This window comes from Brachyistius frenatus, unplaced genomic scaffold (assembly GCF_029030835.1).
Source record: "Brachyistius frenatus isolate BFR_SWC_R1_liver_20210118 unplaced genomic scaffold, ASM2903083v1 Contig_190, whole genome shotgun sequence".
NCBI lineage: Eukaryota > Metazoa > Chordata > Actinopteri > Embiotocidae > Brachyistius > Brachyistius frenatus.
In genome coordinates, this window is record NW_027210789.1 from 472,801 (window position 1) to 493,641 (window position 20,841).

The following is a 20,841-nucleotide window of genomic DNA, read 5'->3' on the forward strand; positions in this document are numbered from 1 at the left end:
AACTGAGCAATCGTGGGAGAAGAGCCTTGGTGAGAGAGGTAAAGAAGAACCCAAAGATCACTGTGGCTGAGCTCCAGAGATGCAGTAGGGAGATGGGAGAAAGTTCCACAAAGTCAACTATCACTGCAGCCCTCCACCAGTCGGGGCTTTATGGCAGAGTGGCCCGACGGAAGCCTCTCCTCAGTGCAAGACATATGAAAGCCCGCATAGAGTTTGCCAAAAAACACATGAAGGACTCCCAGACTATGAGAAATAAGATTCTCTGGTCTGATGAGACCAAGATTGAACTTTTTGGCGTTAATTCTAAGCGGTATGTGTGGAGAAAACCAGGCACTGCTCATCACCTGCCCAATACAATCCCAACAGTGAAACATGGTGGTGGCAGCATCATGCTATGGGGGTGTTTTTCAGCTGCAGGGACAGGACGACTGGTTGCAATTGAAGGAAAGATGAATGCGGCCAAGTACAGAGATATCCTGGAAGAAAACCTCTTCCAGAGTGCTCTGGACCTCAGACTGGGCCGAAGGTTCACCTTCCAACAAGACAATGACCCTAAGCACACAGCTAAAATAACAAAGGAGTGGCTTTGGAACAACTCTGTGACCATTCTTGACTGGCCCAGCCAGAGCACTGACCTAAACCCAATTGAGCATCTCTGGAGAGACCTGAAAATGGCTGTCCACCAACGTTCACCATCCAACCTGACGGAACTGGAGAGGATCTGCAAGGAAGAATGGCAGAGGATCCCCAAATCCAGGTGTGAAAAGCTTGTTGCATCATTCCCAAGAAGACTCATGGCTGTACGAGCTCAAAAGGGTGCTTCTACTCAATACTGAGCAAAGGGTCTGAATACTTATGACCATGTGATATTTCAGTTTTTCTTTTTTAATAAATTTGCACAAATTTCTACATTTCTGTTTTTTTCTGTCAAGATGGGGTGCTGAGTGTACATTAATGAGAAATAAAATGAACTTTTTTGATTTTAGCAAATGGCTGCAACGAAACAAAGAGTGAAAAATTTAAAGGGGTCTGAATACTTTCCGTACCCACTGTATATATATAAAAAAGAAAAACTAAATCTCTCTGACAAATACAAACCACAATGACATGTTCAGCAAACCTCTAAACATGTTGATGTTCTTTCTTGGCAAACCTTACGGTCTAAGGCGGCTGTGCTTATTAGTCATCATGTATTGCTGAGGCTTTTTTTTTTTTTTTTTCAGGCTTTCAAATTTAGCCCAACATGTACAGTCCCTTTCTGTGAACATGAACCGGAAAAGACAAACTGCAATTTCCACATGGGGGTGTTTCTGTCTGAGTTGTAATGGAATGAGTGGGGCCTGTTTTCCCGGCAGTACTTGAGCAAGAAGATCAACTTAGTGCCAGAATAAGCTAATGCATAAAGATGATGATACTGCTGAGACCCTTCTGCTTAATTGGGCTTTGAGATGTCATCCAAAAATTAGCCTTCAGGCACAATCCACTCGAATCCCAAATCATTTGATTATTTCAGAGTTTCTCAAAAATATGCGGTTAAATTAGTTAAAATATAACTTCGAATACTCTTAAAACTATTTTTGCTTTAACACATAACTTTGAGCAATAGGCTACGTAAGTAATTGAAGAGTTTGACTCACAGAGGAAATAAATCATAAGTGTGTTTGCTTCTCAACAGAATATAGTTAAAACACTGCTGTGTTTTGAAACATTATTGATGTAACTATTCATCAAACATCTGAGAAATACACATTAAAAAGTTTAAACAGGAGCAGCTCTAAACAGATCACACGACATGATCTGTATGTTCAGAGCTGGAAGAGGCAGTCAAAGACAACAAGTTGTCACATTTGTTGTGTTTTTCTGCAAAGACATAATTGTATTCTCTTTTGTTTTATTATTTTGATTAATTATATCTGTATTCAGTGCTTACAATCTATAGTCTTCCATTTAATCCAAATTAGCTGCAAGTAAAAAAGGAAGAATCTGGAGCAAAAATTCTGCTGACACATGCTGAGATCATATGTAAAACGTACTTTAAAAAGTGAAACACATTTAATGCCAGTTTAATTTGTGTTGTTTTCAAAAAGAAAAAGAAAAAGAATTCCTCAAATGTTCAAAATAAATTCATATAGTGGACTAAAATGATCTAAATTATAGATGTTGCTTTAACCTCAATGATTTCCTGTGTAATGATTAAAAAAAAAAAAATTCAACTTGTGTATGTTCACCTCTGTTTCCAGGATCTACTTTTGACCACGAATCCTGTCACGGTCTCTTATATTTAAAAACATCTTCAAGTCATAAAGAATTTAATAAATAGATTTTATTCTTAAGTTTGCTTGTAGGTGTAAAAGTAAATCATTTTTTACTTCAGTCTAAAATTTCAATGAAAACAGGACCAAGAAACATTACAGACTTCTATAGATGCTGTCTAACCAACTATTCTTTTTTTTTTTGTACTATTTGAGCTTTTTGGTGATTTTTCTTACTTTTGGATTATAAATCGTGTCTCATTTGACCTGAATAGTCCAACTCTCTGTAAAGACCCAAAGTGGGTAAACAAGTTGGAAAATATCTAAGACAGAAAGTGAGAGTCAAACACAGTCGACACTGCAGCCTGAAAGTGAAAAGTAGGCAGTAATACAGCCATTTGACTACTGGGCAGACCTTAAATTGTCTCTCTCTCCCAAATACAGATGCAATGAATTTCACATGGGAGCTCTAAGAACAAAGTGCTCTCAATAACACTGTACTTCTCCCTCACACTTGCAGGTGTATATATATATATATATATATATATATATATATATATATATATATGCTTCTGTCTGCATATTTCTTCCTTTATGTACCACACACTAAAAAAGCTCATAAAAATGCTGTAAACATGGTCATAAAACCAACACGCACGACATCATATGAATACAAAGTGGTAACATTATCTACACTGTTTACATAAATCAACCGTATCTGTGTCTGCCAAGATGTGAACTCTTCCTGTTAGTTTGAACAATGTCTTCAGCCTCCTTTGATTCCAAGATAGTTTGAGTTTTACACTTGTGAGAAGCTCCACTAGCTTTGCTGCACGAGCTGACCCAGGATCAGCAGTCTCAAAACAAAAAATGGATTCTTAGACCACGGCCAGAGCCACCCTGTCGGGCGTCATCGGCCCCGTCTTGACCGAGATCCACAAGTCTTCCGTATTGGCTGAATTATTTTTCTTCTTTGTTTCTGACCTTGATGTTGCCATGGCGTCTCTGCAGCAGCAGCAACAGCAGCCGTTGGCATGGCGACAGCAGCAGCAGTGGCAGCACACCACCACAGTGGTGAGGAGGACCAGCAGGGGAAGAGCTAGGAGGACCACCAGGCAGATGGTGTTGTAGACGCCCTGGTTGTGTTTGTCTGTAGCAAAGCTCCAAAGTTGGTTGAAAAAATCCTGTATGCTGTCCGTCTTCCCATCCATGGCTTTAAGATACAGAGCTGGGACTCCTGTTCTAATTGAGACTGGCTCGCTGTTCTAACGTTTTAATAAATCCTTTAGAGAATTGTGAAGTTTATGAGACAGTAAATGTGCACATTAGGCTGCTGGAGACACCACAGTAATGAAGATATGGTGTTTGTTTGAGTTAAAAGTCCTTCCATGTGATGTGGCTCCAGTTTATAAGATGTAAGATATCAAGTTTTACTTACAAAACACCCATCAATCCCACAGCTGTCGGGTCAGATAATTTGCTGTTTTAACATTGAACCACTATGTGCTCCTTCTTCTCATGAAGATGCGAGTTTACACAGCTCTATCTGAGGCTGATTTATTCAAACAAATCCAAAAGACCAAAAGCTCACTTGCTTATTTGATGGATTTTTGTTTGAAATCGGTCAGTTGTGTTCTGCGCTCGAGCCAAGTTTGTTTATGCAGCTCCACATTCCTCAAATTGTTTTTTTGAGTCACCTCTTGTCCTCTTGCCCTTTGGCTGTCAGATGGGTTTTGTGGAGCTGCAGAAAGGTGGTTTAATGCAAGTGCGTCTGTGAAAGAAAAAAAAAGAGATAAGGTTAACATAGACAGAAATTTGGTTTCAGGCAGACAGCTCATCTTCCTCCTTCTTTCCCTTTCCCTGCATCCAATCCATCTGTCTTCTGTCTTTAACATCTCTACTCCTGCTTTCCTCCTCTTGTCAATGTCAGTTTAGGATTTTTTTTCAGCTTTCCCCTCATTAATATTGCAGAGAAGTCATTCGGGATTCAGGACAGATTTCTAAGACTCCCACTGAGGTAGACAAAAGAGACAAAGAAAGAGAGAAAGAGAGAAAGAAAGAAAGAAAGAAAGAAAGAAAGAAAGAAAGAAAGAAAGAAAGAAAGAAAGAAAGAAAGAAAGAAAGAAAGAAAGAAAGAAAGAAAGAAAGAAAGAAAGAAAGAAAGAAAGAAAGAAAGAAAGAAAGAAAGAAAGAAAGAAAGGAAGAAAAAAGAAAGAAAGAAATTATCTGGTGGGAGACAAGACACAGATAGAGGTAACCAATCTTTCTAAAGAGTCCCGCTGAGATGGAGAGTGCGACAGAGTGTCTGAAAAAGAAGAAAAGAGGGAGAGAGGAAGGCCTGAGAGAAGCCTGCTGCAGAAGATTCATATGAATATACCAAGTTAATGGTTCCCATTGCGGGCCGATAAACGGAGTCTGTTTTTTTTTATAAATTTCTGAGAGTTACATTTTCCTCTGACCTCAGATAAAACCTCTTTTTAACAGATATCCTGCAGGAGAAGTGAGGAGCTTCTGTTGGTCTGCAAAAGAAAAGTCAATCTTAAAAATAAAAGTAATATTGCTCCTTTTTGGTATGAGTACAAACTGTTTGATTTAGTCTGAAGCCTTCAGGCAACATCTTTATTTAAATGGTGTTAAACAACTATAGTTTTTCAAATGATTTCAAACACATCTGATTCAAGTATGCTCCTTAGAGTCTCTGTAGCTTTCGGCTACTGAGCTTCTTTGTATTCTAGTTGCAGAAAGGAGAAAAGATTTTCACCTCACATTTGGTTGCTTCTTCGGCAGAGAGAGAGAGAGGGGAGAGGAAATAGATTCGGTGTGGCTGTCACCGTGCGGTGTGTCTCCTGTGAAATTTATTGCAGACAGCACTGCTAACTTTTCTGCAACTCATTTGCTCAACAGGAAGCTACACGCTTAACATTAAGTAGTACCCAAAACTTCAGATTGAGAGTTCAAAAAGAGTAAACTCATCTCAGAAAATAGAACTGATCTAAAATAAATCACCACATTAGAGGCTGCGCTTCTTTCTTTCCAGATATATAATTAAATGTTATTTTTCGTTTTTGTTTTTTCATATCAAAGTTTTACAAAGAAGGTCAGACATCCATCAAATTTTCAATTTGAAAATAAAAAAAACTTTCATTTATGATTGGCTGAAGTGGAAAAAAATCTAAACGCAACGAGACTTATGAGTGAATAGTGAACGAATAGTGTGACTCCAATGTCCCACAGTTCTCCGCTGACAAGAAGAAAAATGGTGGCAGACAAAAATATCACAGATGTGTCTTGCTCTTGATTTAATCACACTTGACAGCTCAACTCTTCATCCTCATGAACCAAAACATCAGCAGCAGTGGATGGAAATGTGTATTAATCCAGATGTTTGGATGTAAACCTGACTGTAGACTGCTCCAAAGACTGTGCACATTGTGGTTTCACTGCCACATCATTCTTGGCTGCAAGTGCATGTTGCTGCGACAAGTTTGGCTGAGCTGCAGTACCTTTGTGTTCGCCCCGATCTTCCTCACATTGTGAAAACACTGTCAACATGTGAAGCCACCGTACAGTGAAGAGTATAAGTCTGTCAGAGTGGGACAAAGACCAGGAGAGCTGCATAGAGGTGGGATCTGGCTGTATAAAAGAGACAGCTAACAGTGAGTTAGCAGTGAAGTCATTAAAAGGAATGGGTAAGTCACTAAGCGTTATGATGATTATAGTCTCCTGCCAGGAAAAATGAGTTCACTGTAGGTGATGTTTATACATGGTTGAACTACTATGTTCACACTAACAAAGGAAATATAAAAAAAATAAAAATCATCTTAGAGGAGTGGTGCTATAATATAATTTATTTTTACCACTGTGTTTAGTGGTTTATTGAACATAAAATAGAATATTTTCCAGTTCAGGTTGTTTCACACATTGTTTTAAAGTAAACAATATGATTGCCACTATTGTTTTGCCAAGAATCTCTTTCTCACTAGGCAATTTGCATTCCTGTGAGAGCAACAGGGATGTTCACACTGCTGGTGACGCACTTCTGAGCTGAGGTTGGTCTGTCATACAGGTCCTTTTAAAGCATAAAGAGAATATATTCGCAATTTACAAAAAACTCTAAGTATATTTTCAATGAGACTCCATTCTTTGAATACACGCCTTCTTCAAATGATCTCACTGAAATGCCATTCTGAGACTCTCACTGGCTTCCTCAATTTCTCATGACTTTGTGCTCTCCTTGAGATATTCATATACAGGAAAAGGCCATTTCTGGGGCACACAAAGCCAGGAAGGGGCTGAGAAAAAAATGTTATGATTGCACTCCGTTAGCCCCTGCTGCTTTTTTAAGGAACATATGCGACCTAAAAGACAAAGTTGCAACAGAAGGCAAGGCAGGAATCTTTAATGACTTGCCCCGAGCACACGGTCAGAGCAGACCCTCCAACAGGCACCAGTAACACTTGTACTTTGACTTAAGTCAAACACCAACAAACAGATACAGACAGTTTATAAAAACAAAACAACAACACTTTGGATCACAAAGTGCAGCTGTTTTTCTTTGGTAGCAACAGGCCTACTGATACTCTGGAGGAGTACAGTTCACTAACGTGAGCAAGAGCAAGTGCACAAGCTCATTACAGTTCAGACTTGTGTCAGCTTGATCCTGACTGAGCGAAAGGGGCAAAGTGGAGGACATACAGTAAGATCAGGAGGAGGAGAAAATAAAAACCCTCAGGATTAAATCAGTACATTATTCGGTATATTTTATGTTGCAAATTGTAATGAATGTCAAAATGAAACTTTTCCTTTCATGAACTGATATTTGATATGGGTAGTTTGTTTAAAAAAAAATAAAGCATGTAAGTGACACTCTAGAGCACTCGTTGTCAGGAAGAAACTTATCAGCTTATCGTTGCAACTTGTCAAACATCCTGTCAAATCTAACAACTGCCAAAACAAGATTTTTAAATGGAGTCTGCTAAAGCAGCAGCAGTTTAACCTGGAACCCCACAACAAAAAGCAGCTTATATAAAGCACTCAGGACAGTTCTAAAGTATTTGCTGGCACTCAAGATCTCTTTGAAAGCAACACCTTACCCTGTGTGTACTTGTGAAGTTGCAGGTCAGGTCTCCCCTCCTGTCTAATCCACTCAGCTGCTCAAACTCCTGTTGTTTCTGTTTTGGCATCTGGCTTCTGCTCTGCTCTGGTCCCGCTCACCCAGACATCTTGACAAGTCTTCACTTTCTGTTCCTATTTCCCTCTCTATACCCATATTCCCCCTCCTCCTCCTCCTCCTCCTCCTTCTCTGTGAGTGTGTGTGTTTTGGTCACAACGTCACTGCACCCTGCCCACTTTGTATAAGAATGGGCCCTCTGTCTGTGCTTCTGTGCTTCCTGCATGGCTACTGGATTCTTGTGGTTGCTTTACTTTAGCCACAGAACAAGCACTGAATTACGTCAGATGGACAGAGACAGAAAGTTAGGTAAACTAAGTAAAAACATGTGACATGAAAGCACAAGAATGCAGGATTGAATACCTCTTAAAAAAAAAAAATCCCCCTCCTCCTTATGTGCACTAATCGAAAAACCTTGCAACACCACAATAAGTTGCAGGCAAGGTTTAAGGACTTTACATAATAACACTAAATGACTGCTCAAGCAAACACCACTCCACCCATCTCAGAGCCCCAAAATGGGTATACAAGAAAATGGGAAACGAAAACTGCACAAGTGTGTATGTGTTTTGAATACCGCAGGTGTAAGAACCAGATGCAAGCAAGATGTGAATGTGAGGTCATGTGAAGTGCGCACACACATGCAGAAACACACACTTACCACGCCTGTGGCGTTGTGGCAAGTGCCCTTTTAGTTCAGTCACGCAAAAGAGGATTTTTATTCAAGTAAGAGATAAGAAAAGAAAAGTGTTCAACCTACTTTAAATAGCAGTCGATCTATTCGTCTCCTCAAAGGGGTATTACGAGTAAAAGTGCATTGACACGTGCACTGTGTAAGCACTCACATCCTGTATGATGTGTGCCTGTGTAGTTTGGTCCCACAACCACCATGAATTTCCTTCAAAAACATATTTCCTTTTAGAGAAACTGCTCATTTACTGGAGTTTTCCTTCCAGTTTCAGCATCAGCGGAAGAATTTATAAAATATTTTAAAAAAATTGTTTTTTCATAATAAGAAAGGAACAATTTCACTTTTATACACTTGGTGGTTAATGGAAACGCCAAACAAGATTTGTGATACTTAAAAACTCAAAAAGGCTCATGTCCTTCATCTGAAATATGATCAGAGCACTACTGTTGAGCTACTGCTGCTAGTGTAGATGGACAAATTGTTGTCTGATAATCTCAAAAACCCACTTTGTGATCATCTGACTGGCTGTACATGCAGTGTGCTCTTTTGTAGCTACGGGGCATGGTTACATGAAAATTGATGAGACAAGCCTCACCATGTCTGCAGGTGTGCCTGAGCCATCTCAGACAAATAGCAACCAGCCGTTCACACACACACACAAACACATACACTCCCAGCACAGAGGGTGCTGTCTGGTCGGCAGGGCGTGCATTGCTACACAGTGAAACTATATCCTGGCTGCTGTTGAAGCACTACAGTGTCCAGTCACCTCGAGCTAGTGTTGATTAATGACCTCAGTGGAGCAGCCCTCCCCCTGATGGAAATCCTTCTTTACTGAAGTTTATATGAAAATCATTTCGCTATATATTCCATTTGCTGCCTTTCATTGCTACTTCAAAAACCTGCATGTAGAAGTCATCTTTTCTGTGAATATATCTACAAAATCCACAGACACCCTTTTAAACCTGCGGGCTTTTTTGAACATCCTTGATTTATTGTATGTTTTTGATGCTTCTGTACCATGAGATGACTCATAGAATAACCTGAAAAATGTGCTGGATCTTATGCAACAATTTGCGTTTTCAGGTAATAGAAAAACCAGGCTGCAGCTGTTTCACAACAAATGAGCAATAGCTGCTATTTCTTTCCATTTTATTGATAGAGACTGTGTTTTGTTCTTATATAATAAGGACTCCATTATACCCTCCCTTCACTCTGAGGATACCTTATGTTCAACTTACACTGCAGCGACCCTCTTATTCAGTACGTCCCATTTCCTCTATAGAAACTTTACTCTCAATTTATACTGCGTTGACCCTGAGCTATAACGGGCGTATAGCTCCCATCTGTTTTATAGAAACCTTTCACAGTGGAGCTCACGTATGAGGGAAACCTCATACAATATATACCTTTATCCTACTTTGGGTCTACAGCTGAACAAATTGCAGGAAAGACCACTGAGCTCCCGCTGGATCACCGATCACACAGTTATGATAGCAAAAAAAGTGACTGTGACATTACCAGCAGCATTAAATAAAGCCTCATGGAATTACTGGCCTATGCAAGAGGGCATTACCAATCGCTACTGGATCTGCCAACATATACTGAAACATGAGTGAGCCCGAACCCTACACTGTGCACTCTGTGAGTTCTTGAATGGGAGCGCTAATGAAAAGTGACTAAAGGGTTGTGGTAGTGGAATCTGACAAGTATCCAGAAATAGCCTGCTAATAAAACCAGTCCCTCCAGAGGCAAACCTGAGCAGTGATTCAATCCTGTAAAATGTTTGGGCCCAGCCCAGTGACTACAGGCACAGAGAAAGATGTGATATAAGATGCTATATAAGGAATTGCCTCTTACTTAAAAAAAAAAAAAAGAAAAGAAGAAGCAACAAAGAGCTATTGGCTGGCATGTAAACTTGAGGTTTTTACAAGGGCACCTATAATTGCACATTCCAGCTATGAAGTCAGTTGCCCATTTTGACATCTAATTATGTAATAATGTCAGCATGGTTCTCATATGACATGCACTGTTTTCTGGGTCCAGACCTTATGTTACTGTAAACGTGCCCTTCTTGGCTTGTGGTGGAGAAGTTTGGCCAATTCTACTGCATAAATAAATAAAGACTAACGCTGTCAGCTTGCAGTGAGGGAAATATTTTCCAAAGTGCATAATTTGAATCAATGGGGACTTTCTAAGTTCCTCTATGCTCACTCGGTATTTCCAAATAAAGAAGAAAAATTACACACCGTGGGAATAAAGAGTCATGTTAGCCAACATGCGTGGTTGCCATGGAGATTTGAGTTGAAGGTGGTGAGAAAAAAAGATGATTACTAATAAGTATGAATGACTCATAATATCTGTAGAAGTGGACAGACAGACACATTTATAGACAAGAAAAGGATAACTTGAGAAGGAGGCAGGCAAGCCCCTCCCCCTATTTTCAGGCTTTGTTCTAAGCTAAAACAAGATAACACGCGCCTGGTTGTAGCTTAATTATACTGACTAAAAAGACATAGTCCCAGCAAGAAAACAAATACATATTTCCTAAAACCCTTTTAAAGCAGATCAATACTACATGAACAATGCTGTCATTATCTCTCACAGACAGACTTTGCCTCCTGTTTCTGACACTGAGAAATGTGTGATAGACAGTCTTAAAACAAACACAGGCCCTGATGTAACCTTATGTGGTCATAAGATAACCAAGTAATATATGAATACACTGCCCTTCTCTCTCTCTCTGTGTGTGTGTGTGTGTGTGTGTGTGTGTGTGTTTAAAATGTCAGCCCTTGTATGCTGCTTTATACCCATTTAGGTAAACATGATGACAAACTTTATTCAGACTGAAGCAGATGCTTAATTTCTAATATGTAGCTACAGGAACGTTTTTGACACAGCAAACAAGTTCAATTACAAATTTTTAACATCCACTGTGGGGGAAAAAAGTACTTATAAAACTCAAAGGCGCTCGGCTGTTCAACCTCAATTTATATCCATATGACAGTAATTGAATCTTTGGCTTGCATTAATCTCCTTACCGTGTCACATTTTCTTATCTTGTTATTATCTGTGTCCAGTCCCACTTCCAGGTAATCGCTGTTAATCAACGAGACAGACCGGTGTCTAACCCTACGCAGTGCACTTTGCGTAAGTGGACATCAGTTTGTGTGAGAAAGAAAACTTGACAGCAGAAATTTGTCTTTAAACATGTGTTGACCTCCGTGTGCTTGTGTTTATGCAGCATGATTTAAAAATAGACACTTCTGCCTTGAGGTGGAAATTTCTCAACACAAACCATGTGTTATGATGGCTGCATACAACAGCCTTGATTGTGCACACGTGTTATAGTTTATGTAACAGAAGATGAGGAGGTTCTCCCTTCAAGTATTCTAATTGACAGTCCTTGTTTATTCCTGGCTTTTAACTATAAAAACAAATAAAGTTGGCAGACTGACTCGCATACCATTACAGCACGGTTATCATTCACCTCCAAACTGTGTGCATTGAATAAAGGCTAAAATGCACTCTTACATAGAAAATGTGATCCAAAGATCTCACAGACACACAAACACACACTACTTGCACTGTGCTAAAGTCTCGGGCATGTAGGATTGGTTCCCCTGTAGGTGAAGTCATTAAGTGCAGAACAAACTGTCTGCTGAGCTCGTCCCTCAGGTCACTGTAGCCCTGAGAGACACTTTCACATGTCTCGGCTCTCAAACCTGAATGGCTCCTGAGGACGTTTGTGTAGTTCACCTGATTCACGGGGTGTAAGGATCCCTGCTGGCACACCACAAAAATCTAACTCCATTTCCAATTTGGCCCCAAATCCTGAAAAGAAAATGGCAAAGCAGGAAAAACAAACTGACTGTGACAATCTAATGCTTAAAATAAACAGATTTAAGCCATATGTGTTGACCAAATGCAGCTGCCCGTATGAGTTATATGTCATGTTATAAATGTTTGTTAAAATTAATATGACTATTATACTTTGCCTTTTGGACCAGTTATTTACATGAAACCATCTGGGAAGTTTGGAGAGGAAAGGATTCTTCTGGTGAAAACTAAAGAGATCGCAAGCCAAACATTTAGCACAGAACACCCAGTATAGTATAGTACACTAGTACTTGTGGTTTGGAGGAAAATAAGCACACAATTAGGGTTACAAAGCTGCATGATGCTGATCTTCATTATGGCATTTTTGGTGCAACCTGTCCTCAAACTGATAACAATAACAGCTTCAGACCCATATTTGCTTTTAGAATTACAACCTCTCGTGGTTTTACAAATTATAATGGGCTCAAACACCGGACTTTCCCCCTGGAGACTGCTAGGGTAGGTAGGTAGGTAGTTACTTTATAAATCCCCAAGGGGAATTTTTTTTTTCGCTACAGCAGCATACAGGAAGCAATAAGATAATAATAGAATAATAAAAAGCAATAAAATAGCAGTAAAAAAGTATTAAATATAAAATGCACAGTATATACAGTACAGTATATATATATCTATATATATTATATACAAACAACCAAGAAACACAGACAACAGTGTTATTGTTGTGTGGTGGATTTTGCCAGAGGTGAGAGTGCTATTTGTGTCCTGTAAGAAAACCAAAGTAAACATTGACTTATTTTAATTTATGTAAAGTATTTAACATATGTAATGTAGGTCGCGTAACAAACTCCAAACATGATTTTTCCGAAACCTTTGGTGCCTCATAGTGCCTTGGCCTAGCCAAACAGCAACCTCTTCACAATGTTAACCACATGTCACTGTTACCCATTCTGTCATTTAAGTGTTGTGATGGAAATCATGAAGCCAGAGCGCAGGACATCAACTTCATGATCAACAGCAATATTTATTGACAGACTCAATCGAGTAGAGGCAGAGTGACAAGTGTAAAGGGGTCTCCTCAATCCATCTCTGACTTCCTCCCCGAACAGCTCTAGTTTATATTGTCCTCCAGAATGTTCTGTATCTACGGATAAGGAGAGGCGCCTGTCTCATCCTTAAAACTTGGTTAAACCTTGGAACACCAGACTGTCTTTCTCTTTAGCCATAACAGACCTTGTCATATGGCAACACAGAGTTCAGGAGAACATAGTGACCTCAAGAGCTCGGGAAAACCTGATGAGACGGAGAGACCCAGTGATGAAGGAATGTTCCTCCACAGGTGTGAAGACATGTTGGTCCTTTAGAGGGAAATAAAACGCTCATATGGGAGTCAGTGGAAATCAATCTACAGTATTGTGTTGTTTTGGTTTGAGGACATGTTGTTATTGCCACAATATTAAACCCACTATTGTAGTCTCACTGACTTAGATGTAAGCTAATTAAGACCCATTTCAGACTGAAGGGTGAACCAAGGTGTTTGAAGGGGTCAAACTGCATGGTTCTACTCAGCTTTGTGACCCACTGGTCAAACAAGGATAGATTCCAATGTGAATGGCTCAACCTGGGTTGTTATTTTTTTGCCTGTCCAGCACATTTCTAGCCAATGAGTTGTTTATCGTGTATCTCTCCCAGGTTTTGATCCAGGTCCTGTCTGAATTTTCATGACCTGAGATCATCCCGTGATCACTGACAAAAAAATACATAGAACATCCCCACCTCATTCATTGGTTTGGAAGAGGTATGAAACTGCATGAAGACTATGAGAAGATACAACACAATGTAATAGTTGTTGTAAATTATTGAAGCGCCTTGTTTTTCTCAGTTGTATGATTGCAATCCTGACAGAAACTAAAAAGAAAATAATTACTATCTGGAATCCATGCCTGACATCAATTCACACGCCACTATGTGTTCTCTGCAGGTAAGTACTACTGAAAAAAATGGTAAAAAAAAAAATTCCATCTACTAATAAGCTAGAAAAAAGGAGTAGGATACACGAGCCCATCTGATATAGCTGTCAGGAGTATGCTGAAAAAGACTGGGAAACACTGATGTAAATGATAAATCAAATCCAACAATATCAGAGAAGGGAAGGAGAGGAGGGGATGTTTACAGTGGTTAAATAAATATAATCACAACTAGAATAAAGGAAGTGTGGCTTCTCCCTCTGAAATCAGCTCAAATCTAACACATGTTTTAACACTCTAACTTCTCATTTGATAATTTCCTCTTCTTCCTTTCCAGATTCTTCTCCTGCAGCCCGGCTGTCAATCCGAATATTTTTCTAGGCATAACCTCACCCTCTGAACCATGTCAGCTCACATCTACAGCAATTCCCAACATTTACAGGCGAGCCCATTTAAGAGGTAGAGACAGGAGTGTGGTGCTTTTAGTAATTGTGTTATGGCTCTAGTTTGTGTATTGATAAAACCTTAGCAGCTGCAGACAGTAAAGACTTATTTAAATCTAAAATCTAAATAAGTGGAGGGCGTAATTGGTTGGTCATTAGTAGTTACAAAGGAGAAGAGCAGTCTCATTAAAGAGTATTCAGGCTGCAGAACCTTATTCATGCATTCATTCATTAATTGCCAGTGTTCGAGTGTGCTGAAACCCTGAATGAATGGTTAGATAGATCTCTCCAATAATGGGTGTTTTTCCTCATTTTCATTTGTGATCCTCCAATTAGAACAAACTCAGAAACACACGAAACAACCCAATAAAACAAAGAGAAAAGAAGTAGGAGTATGTGATGCTAAACCAGCACACCGGGTCTTACCACACGCTCTACTCCGCTGAGGTTGAAAACAGACAAATCTTCATGCCTCTCTTGTATCTGTGATTTATGTGAGGCCCTGTTCGTGCTCCACCATTCCAATTCATGGAGCTATGAGCATCAATAAACGTCTGATGAAAATCAAGCTGTTCACTGGCCGGTCGCCCAATTAAGCCCCAGTGTTTACAACGCTATCACAGAGAGAGTCTAACTGGGAAATCGGGGTTGCACCTCCCTCTTATTCAGATGCCTGCCAGGGCCTGTTAGCTTTCTGGGCTCAGTGAGATGTAAAGAGACTCTCGGAGCGCATGGGAGACTGGGGATGGCTCACAACGCCGCTTTTCATCAGCTTCACGCCATCACCAGCTCTGTGTTCAATCCTGTGGAGAGACATGGAGACATTACTGGATGAATGGGATGAGTAGAAGAGGAGGAATGGTGGAAACAGAGCGAGGAGAGAGGAAGAGGAGGATGGCTCACAAAAGGAAATGGATGTCTCCTCCTCCTTTGACCGTGTAGTAATAAACATTATAGCTGTTCAATGGCGTTTTGGCACCACAAAAATCGAATTGTCTAACATTTGTGCAGTATTTTTCCTCATTTTTATTAGTGTATATAGAAGGGAAGCATGAATAATACACATAGATTTCAATGTCTCAAAGGGAATTTTCTATTTAGTCATAGATTTTAGCTATTGAGTCTTAAAGTGTAAATAAACAATTTTTTTTAAAGAATATATAGTTTTGGAAGTACCCAGCAGGCATCATAATAAAAATAAGGTATTTCTGTGCCTAATTTGTGCCTGAGGAATATTCCATGTGAAAATATTGTTATGATATGATCAAGCGAGGCAGGTGTGCAGATGAATACCCTGAAGAAAAAACAATAAAGGTGTGTTACGGTGGCAGTCTAATCTACTGGCTTCTTACAAGTGCCAACACACGTTTTCCTACTTTATCGGTGTTTGTGTGTGTACATGCGGAGGACAAGTCCGTGAGTCAGTTGCTTGCTACTAAATTAACAGAGGTATCGGCGGTAGTTTAGCTAAGTGTTCGCTGTAGTTTCAAGCTTCAAAGTGCGTGTCATCGGTCAGCTGTAGTTTCTTTGGGTTCGCTTCCGTTACCGCAAAATGAGTTAAAGTGCACCACAGGGACAACAGTGAGGTTGAACCCGATGCTGGAGTGGAGGCCAGACAGACTCCGGGGGCCACAGTAACTGGGATGACTGTTTTGGTCCTGCAGTCCAGACGCGTGCTAGCGCCAAGTTGACAGAAGCCCCGCACTGCCTGCAGCTCTGCGTCACTCCCAACTTGAGCCGTTTCTCCAGGACTGACATCAAACTGAATAAAACTCTCTTTGCTTTCATTTAGATTGAAAGAAAAGCACGTTTCTGTCTTAATGTGCAGGCTGCAGCAGTTTTTTTTTTAGTGGTTTGTGGGTGTGTGCTCACTTTATGCTTTTGCTTTAGTAGGGTGAAGTTTTGAATGACAAAAGTGTGCAAGATTAAGTTGGGAAAAGTTGGAACAGTGCCATAAAAACTAATTAGCTGGTTAATGTGCAATCAAAATTGTTTGCGTATCAGCCAAACAGGGTGGGCTCAATTTATTCAGATGCTTACTTCACTGAAGTTGAAGGTTGTAAAATTTCACTTTTATTAGGATAGCTTTGTGAAGCTGCCTTGACTTAAGAAGCAAAAAGACACATTACTCTAGACTTGGTCACAGTGTCTTAGACCCAGTGAAAGTGATTGTGTCTGACCCCAAAATTTGCTTTCTTGTGGTTCATTCCAGACTTGTCGTTACAATCACATCGGGCCCCTTAAGTAAATTAAGCATTGCCTGTGATGGTTGAATAACTACCAGTAATTCAGAAACTGTCTAAAATAATAATGTGGTAACTTGGCATATTATCCAGCTTAATAACACAAATTAAACGAGTAACTTTAGAATAATAAGCTTGATGTTCTCTTTTTTTTCAATTTGAGGTATAATGTATTGTAATCAAGGTCAGATTGACTTCTTCTAATTTGTTTGTAAATGTTTTGAGGTGGGATATTGGATTATAACTACGTCTGAATGGTTGCTCAGGCGCCACAAAAAATACATAATTGCACATATATACATAATTGTTGTAATATACAGACTTAATGTCCCTAGACTGCAGTTAGAAAGTTATTAATTCATTTTATAAACCAAACATATTTCTGCTGTAGATCAACGAGAAAAAGTGGGCTCTGTGAGTTTAAAGAATAAGTGGCAGATTACCCTACCTACTCAGGGGCTGACATAACCACCGGCTCCTTTTAGATGATGTTATCATTTCCATGCGTGACCGATGAAATGCATCATGATTTACTGCATTATACGACCAAAGGGAAACAGCACACGGTTCTGAGTTGGGTTATTTTAGTGTCATAGGTCCATCTGAAATGAGCTATGTGTTTAATCTGATACAGAGAGAGAGCTGGTCGGGACTCTGTTTGACTGGCAGCAGCCGTCAGCAGAGCTGTCTGTGGGAGGGTCAGACAGTGTAAACAAACCTGTGTCACGGATTTGGCTGGTTTCATAGTTCCCTTTTTTTCTTTTGCTGGATTGGGCCTCTGTAAGTGGCTTATTCTGTTGTCAGCATTACATAGAACATAACATTTTAATGTTATCATGTATTCATTGTGACACTTAAATAAAGACTAAAGTTTTAATTTTCTTCCTTTACTTGCTATTCTGCAAAATACACAGACAAGTTGTTAATTTCGCTACGTTTGTAATGTGTTCTCGCTGTCTGCTTTTCCTCTCGTGTATTTCCTCAAGAAAATTCCTCATCATGCGATGTGTGAATCTTTGGCTTCAGAGTTTCACTGATGCTACTAGTGGACGTAATGGCATCCGCTCTTTGTATTCTAACATGTTTTTTTGTTGTTGTTGAAGTGATGGCTAATTGCTAGTGTTAACATCAACAGTGACAACAGTGCCTTGCCAAACTTTACAATATAAAGTCTTCTGGTCTATGATGGATTATATGAAAACCCAAAACTTTCAAACAACAGACACAGAGCCTCCCTTGGGCACAAGTTGTTTTGAAGCATCTCTCTCTTAATTGTTTACCTCTCTTTTCTTTTCTTGAAAGTACTGCAGAGACAGAGCCTCTCCCAGCTGTTAGCAGACTGTCATGATGAACTTCACTGTTTTACATATTATTTATATAAAATCACAAACATTATGGAGGAATAGCTATTTTCTTATTTTGGCTGCTGGCCAGTGAAACTGATTTACTGGTCAATTGTGCCGGTGGGGGAAAAATGTTACATTGGACACTGCTGCTAATTAATCATTTCCCAACCATGATAACTGTAAGTTTGATAAAGATATACTTTATGTAAGAGGTATAGCCATAGTCTTTGCTTCAGTCTATGAGTCCACCTGTCTGTGCCAATCATGTCATCAAGATGATCTGAAGTCCATTTAGTCAGTTTTATATTCAGGTCTTATATTTTTGACTGTGGAACAAAAACATGAGTTTGGCCAGTTTTGAACTGAAACTGCTTCTCCCTGACGACCTCTGTCGTACGTTAAAGTTAACGTTAGTCACAGCGCGCATTCGTGGTCTGCAGAATATAAAGTTTATTGTCAAAAAAGTTATAAAATTTCAGGTATCAAGGTCCACACGATAAACGGAGAACTTTGTCAAACTATGAGTGTTGTTTTTATGCTCCAGCTGTGCTGGGTCGTGTGAAGAGTTTAGTTTTGGTGAAGACTGAAGAGATTAGTTTATCTCTGACCTTTACTGCACTAGTGCTGTGTTGCTCATTTATTTGAGTCTGACTGTAATATATTCCCAAACTTCACGTAGGCTCATTATTTACCAAGTTGTTTTTGCTGACCAGGCACTTGAATGGATAATTAATGGATGATTAGAACATGCTGTAATTAAACAATGAATCTTAAAACTGCTGAATTTCAGGTTTGTGATTATATCATTGTGATAAAATCTCAAGCTGTGTACAAGAATAATGGATGTTTACATTTACAGTCGTGCGTATTATTTCTCTTGCTGTGTTTGAAGAAGCACACTAGTCATGTATAACTGTCAATTAGACCAGATGATTCAGAAAATTTGTCAAATTAAGCTTGAATTAATAGCTCAGGAGGTGGGAGTGCAGGTTTTTCTTCAGTATTACTGCAGCAATGAAGCCAAATGAACAGAAAAACTATACTGAGTTTTGTTATATTTGGTGACTAGATAAATGTGTGTTCAGGTATTCTTTTTGAATGAGGAGATTACAAGTGGAAAGCATACATCTACAATAGGTTAAGAGACAATATAACTCAGTCAGTATCTTACATTTTGGCAGATGGAGCAACTCACTTGAGTCTCCAGTGGTTGCTTGGCAACCTCACAGTAAAAACATGAATAAATTGTCTCATAATACACGGTAAAAGCATGCATTGCTTTTAGAGGAGCAACAATAAACAGCAATTAAACTGCAGTTTTTGTTTAGTTTGAATAAATAAGATGCAAGCTGCTTCTGAGGCAGATTTTTTAATTTGTGGAGTCCTGGCTCACAGTCTTTGTGCTAAGCTAAGCTAATTGGCTGCCGGTTGTATCTTCATTTAACAGACACGCATGACAGTACAGTTATAGTGTAATCCCAAAATGTTAAAGGTTATTCCATTAAAGTGAAGGTACTCCCTTACCTACTCTTTCCAAAGTTAATGTGTTGTTTTATGAATTAAAATGCTGCTTTTTTTTTTAATTTTTAATTTGGACAGTCTAATTAACTTAAAATTGGGCTCTTATTAACTGTCCCTTCTCTACAATCACCTCTGAAGATTACTTAACATATACGTTAGTGAAAGTGTTGCTATCTACAAGTGTTGTGATATGTTTTCAGGTCCAATCAGGATTGTTATGTCTCTGTGTGTGAGCATATGGTATAGGTCTTGGAGTCCAACCACAGTGGCCTTTATAACCCCACCTCTCACTGTTCATCACAACAGTAATTGTACTCACTTTGATTTTTAATGGCCTTTTAATTAGAGCTGCAGTTACTTTGATGAGTTGAGGCCATGTAGTCAGTCCACGTTGCTTCATTATTTGTTGGAGTAAAATGGAAGAGTAGTTACAGTAACCACAACTCAACTTGTTGAATATAGAAGTCGGCTCCAAGATGAACACAATAAACTGCGGTTTTCACAGCTATGCATATATGTTCATGTTTCAGTGCCGGTCTTAAAAAAACTTGTTTAATACTTATCAGTAAATGTTGAATGGTATTTGCACTTGAAATTCCCTCTGTTTATACAACAGTCAGTCTCTCCAGATCTTGCGATCGCAATAATCAACGCATATTCAAGCAAATATTTGCGAGAGCTTGCAATTTTTTTTAATTCCCGCGATTTTTCCGCAAAAAATGTCATCAGCAGAAGCTGTGCTGAAAACATTACGGCATAAAGTAAGTCTTTTAAAACAAAACTTGCTCTACTAACACAAAATAACTCCTCAATTACAATCAGCAGTTCTCCTCCTTTCATCTCTCCAAAACAAACTCACCGGAGGAAACCGGAAGTGGTGCGGTTTGTGGAAAATGTGGCCTTCGCAATAACATTTTCTAATGAAATGCTTATTATCAATTGAAGTGATTACATATTGCTATATGCTACAGGAAATGTATACACATGTCAAGTTGTAAGAGACTGCACTTTGTTTTTGTGAATACAGTCAGCCTTTGTTTTGAATGAACATGAATTAAACAGCATCTAAAGCTCTTATTTTGATGGCTGATGTAGTCGTTGTTTCTATATTAGTCACAGACTGTCTGTTCTGTAAAGTTACGGCACTTTTATGTGCTCTTTTATGGTTCTCTAAGTTCAGTAAATAAACACAAATAATTAGAATTAAAATATTTCTGTGGTGTGCAGCTTAATTATTATCAAAAAAAGTGATTATGCTGTATATGTATTCCTTTATCAGGTAGTGCTTTAAAAAAAAAAAAAAATCACTTGCAATTTTTTTCTAATTCCTGCAATTTTAGGCAAATAACCTAAAATTTGCAAAATCCTGGA

The 20,841-nt window shown here is 39.1% G+C and overlaps 1 protein-coding gene across 1 annotated transcript; it reads right to left on the reverse strand.

Annotated features, from left to right (window-relative positions):
- Positions 1-1,137: 1,137 nt before the first annotated feature.
- LOC138632640 (uncharacterized protein KIAA0040 homolog) lies at positions 1,138-7,505 on the reverse strand. The gene is made up of 2 exons (XM_069718368.1): positions 7,346-7,505; positions 1,138-4,023 (listed from the first exon to the last, which is right to left on the reverse strand). Exon 2 carries the CDS (start codon positions 3,461-3,463, stop codon positions 3,131-3,133), a length of 333 nt encoding a protein of 110 aa, XP_069574469.1. The 5' UTR covers positions 3,464-4,023; positions 7,346-7,505; the 3' UTR covers positions 1,138-3,130.
- Between the last annotated feature and the right edge of the window lie 13,336 nt (positions 7,506-20,841).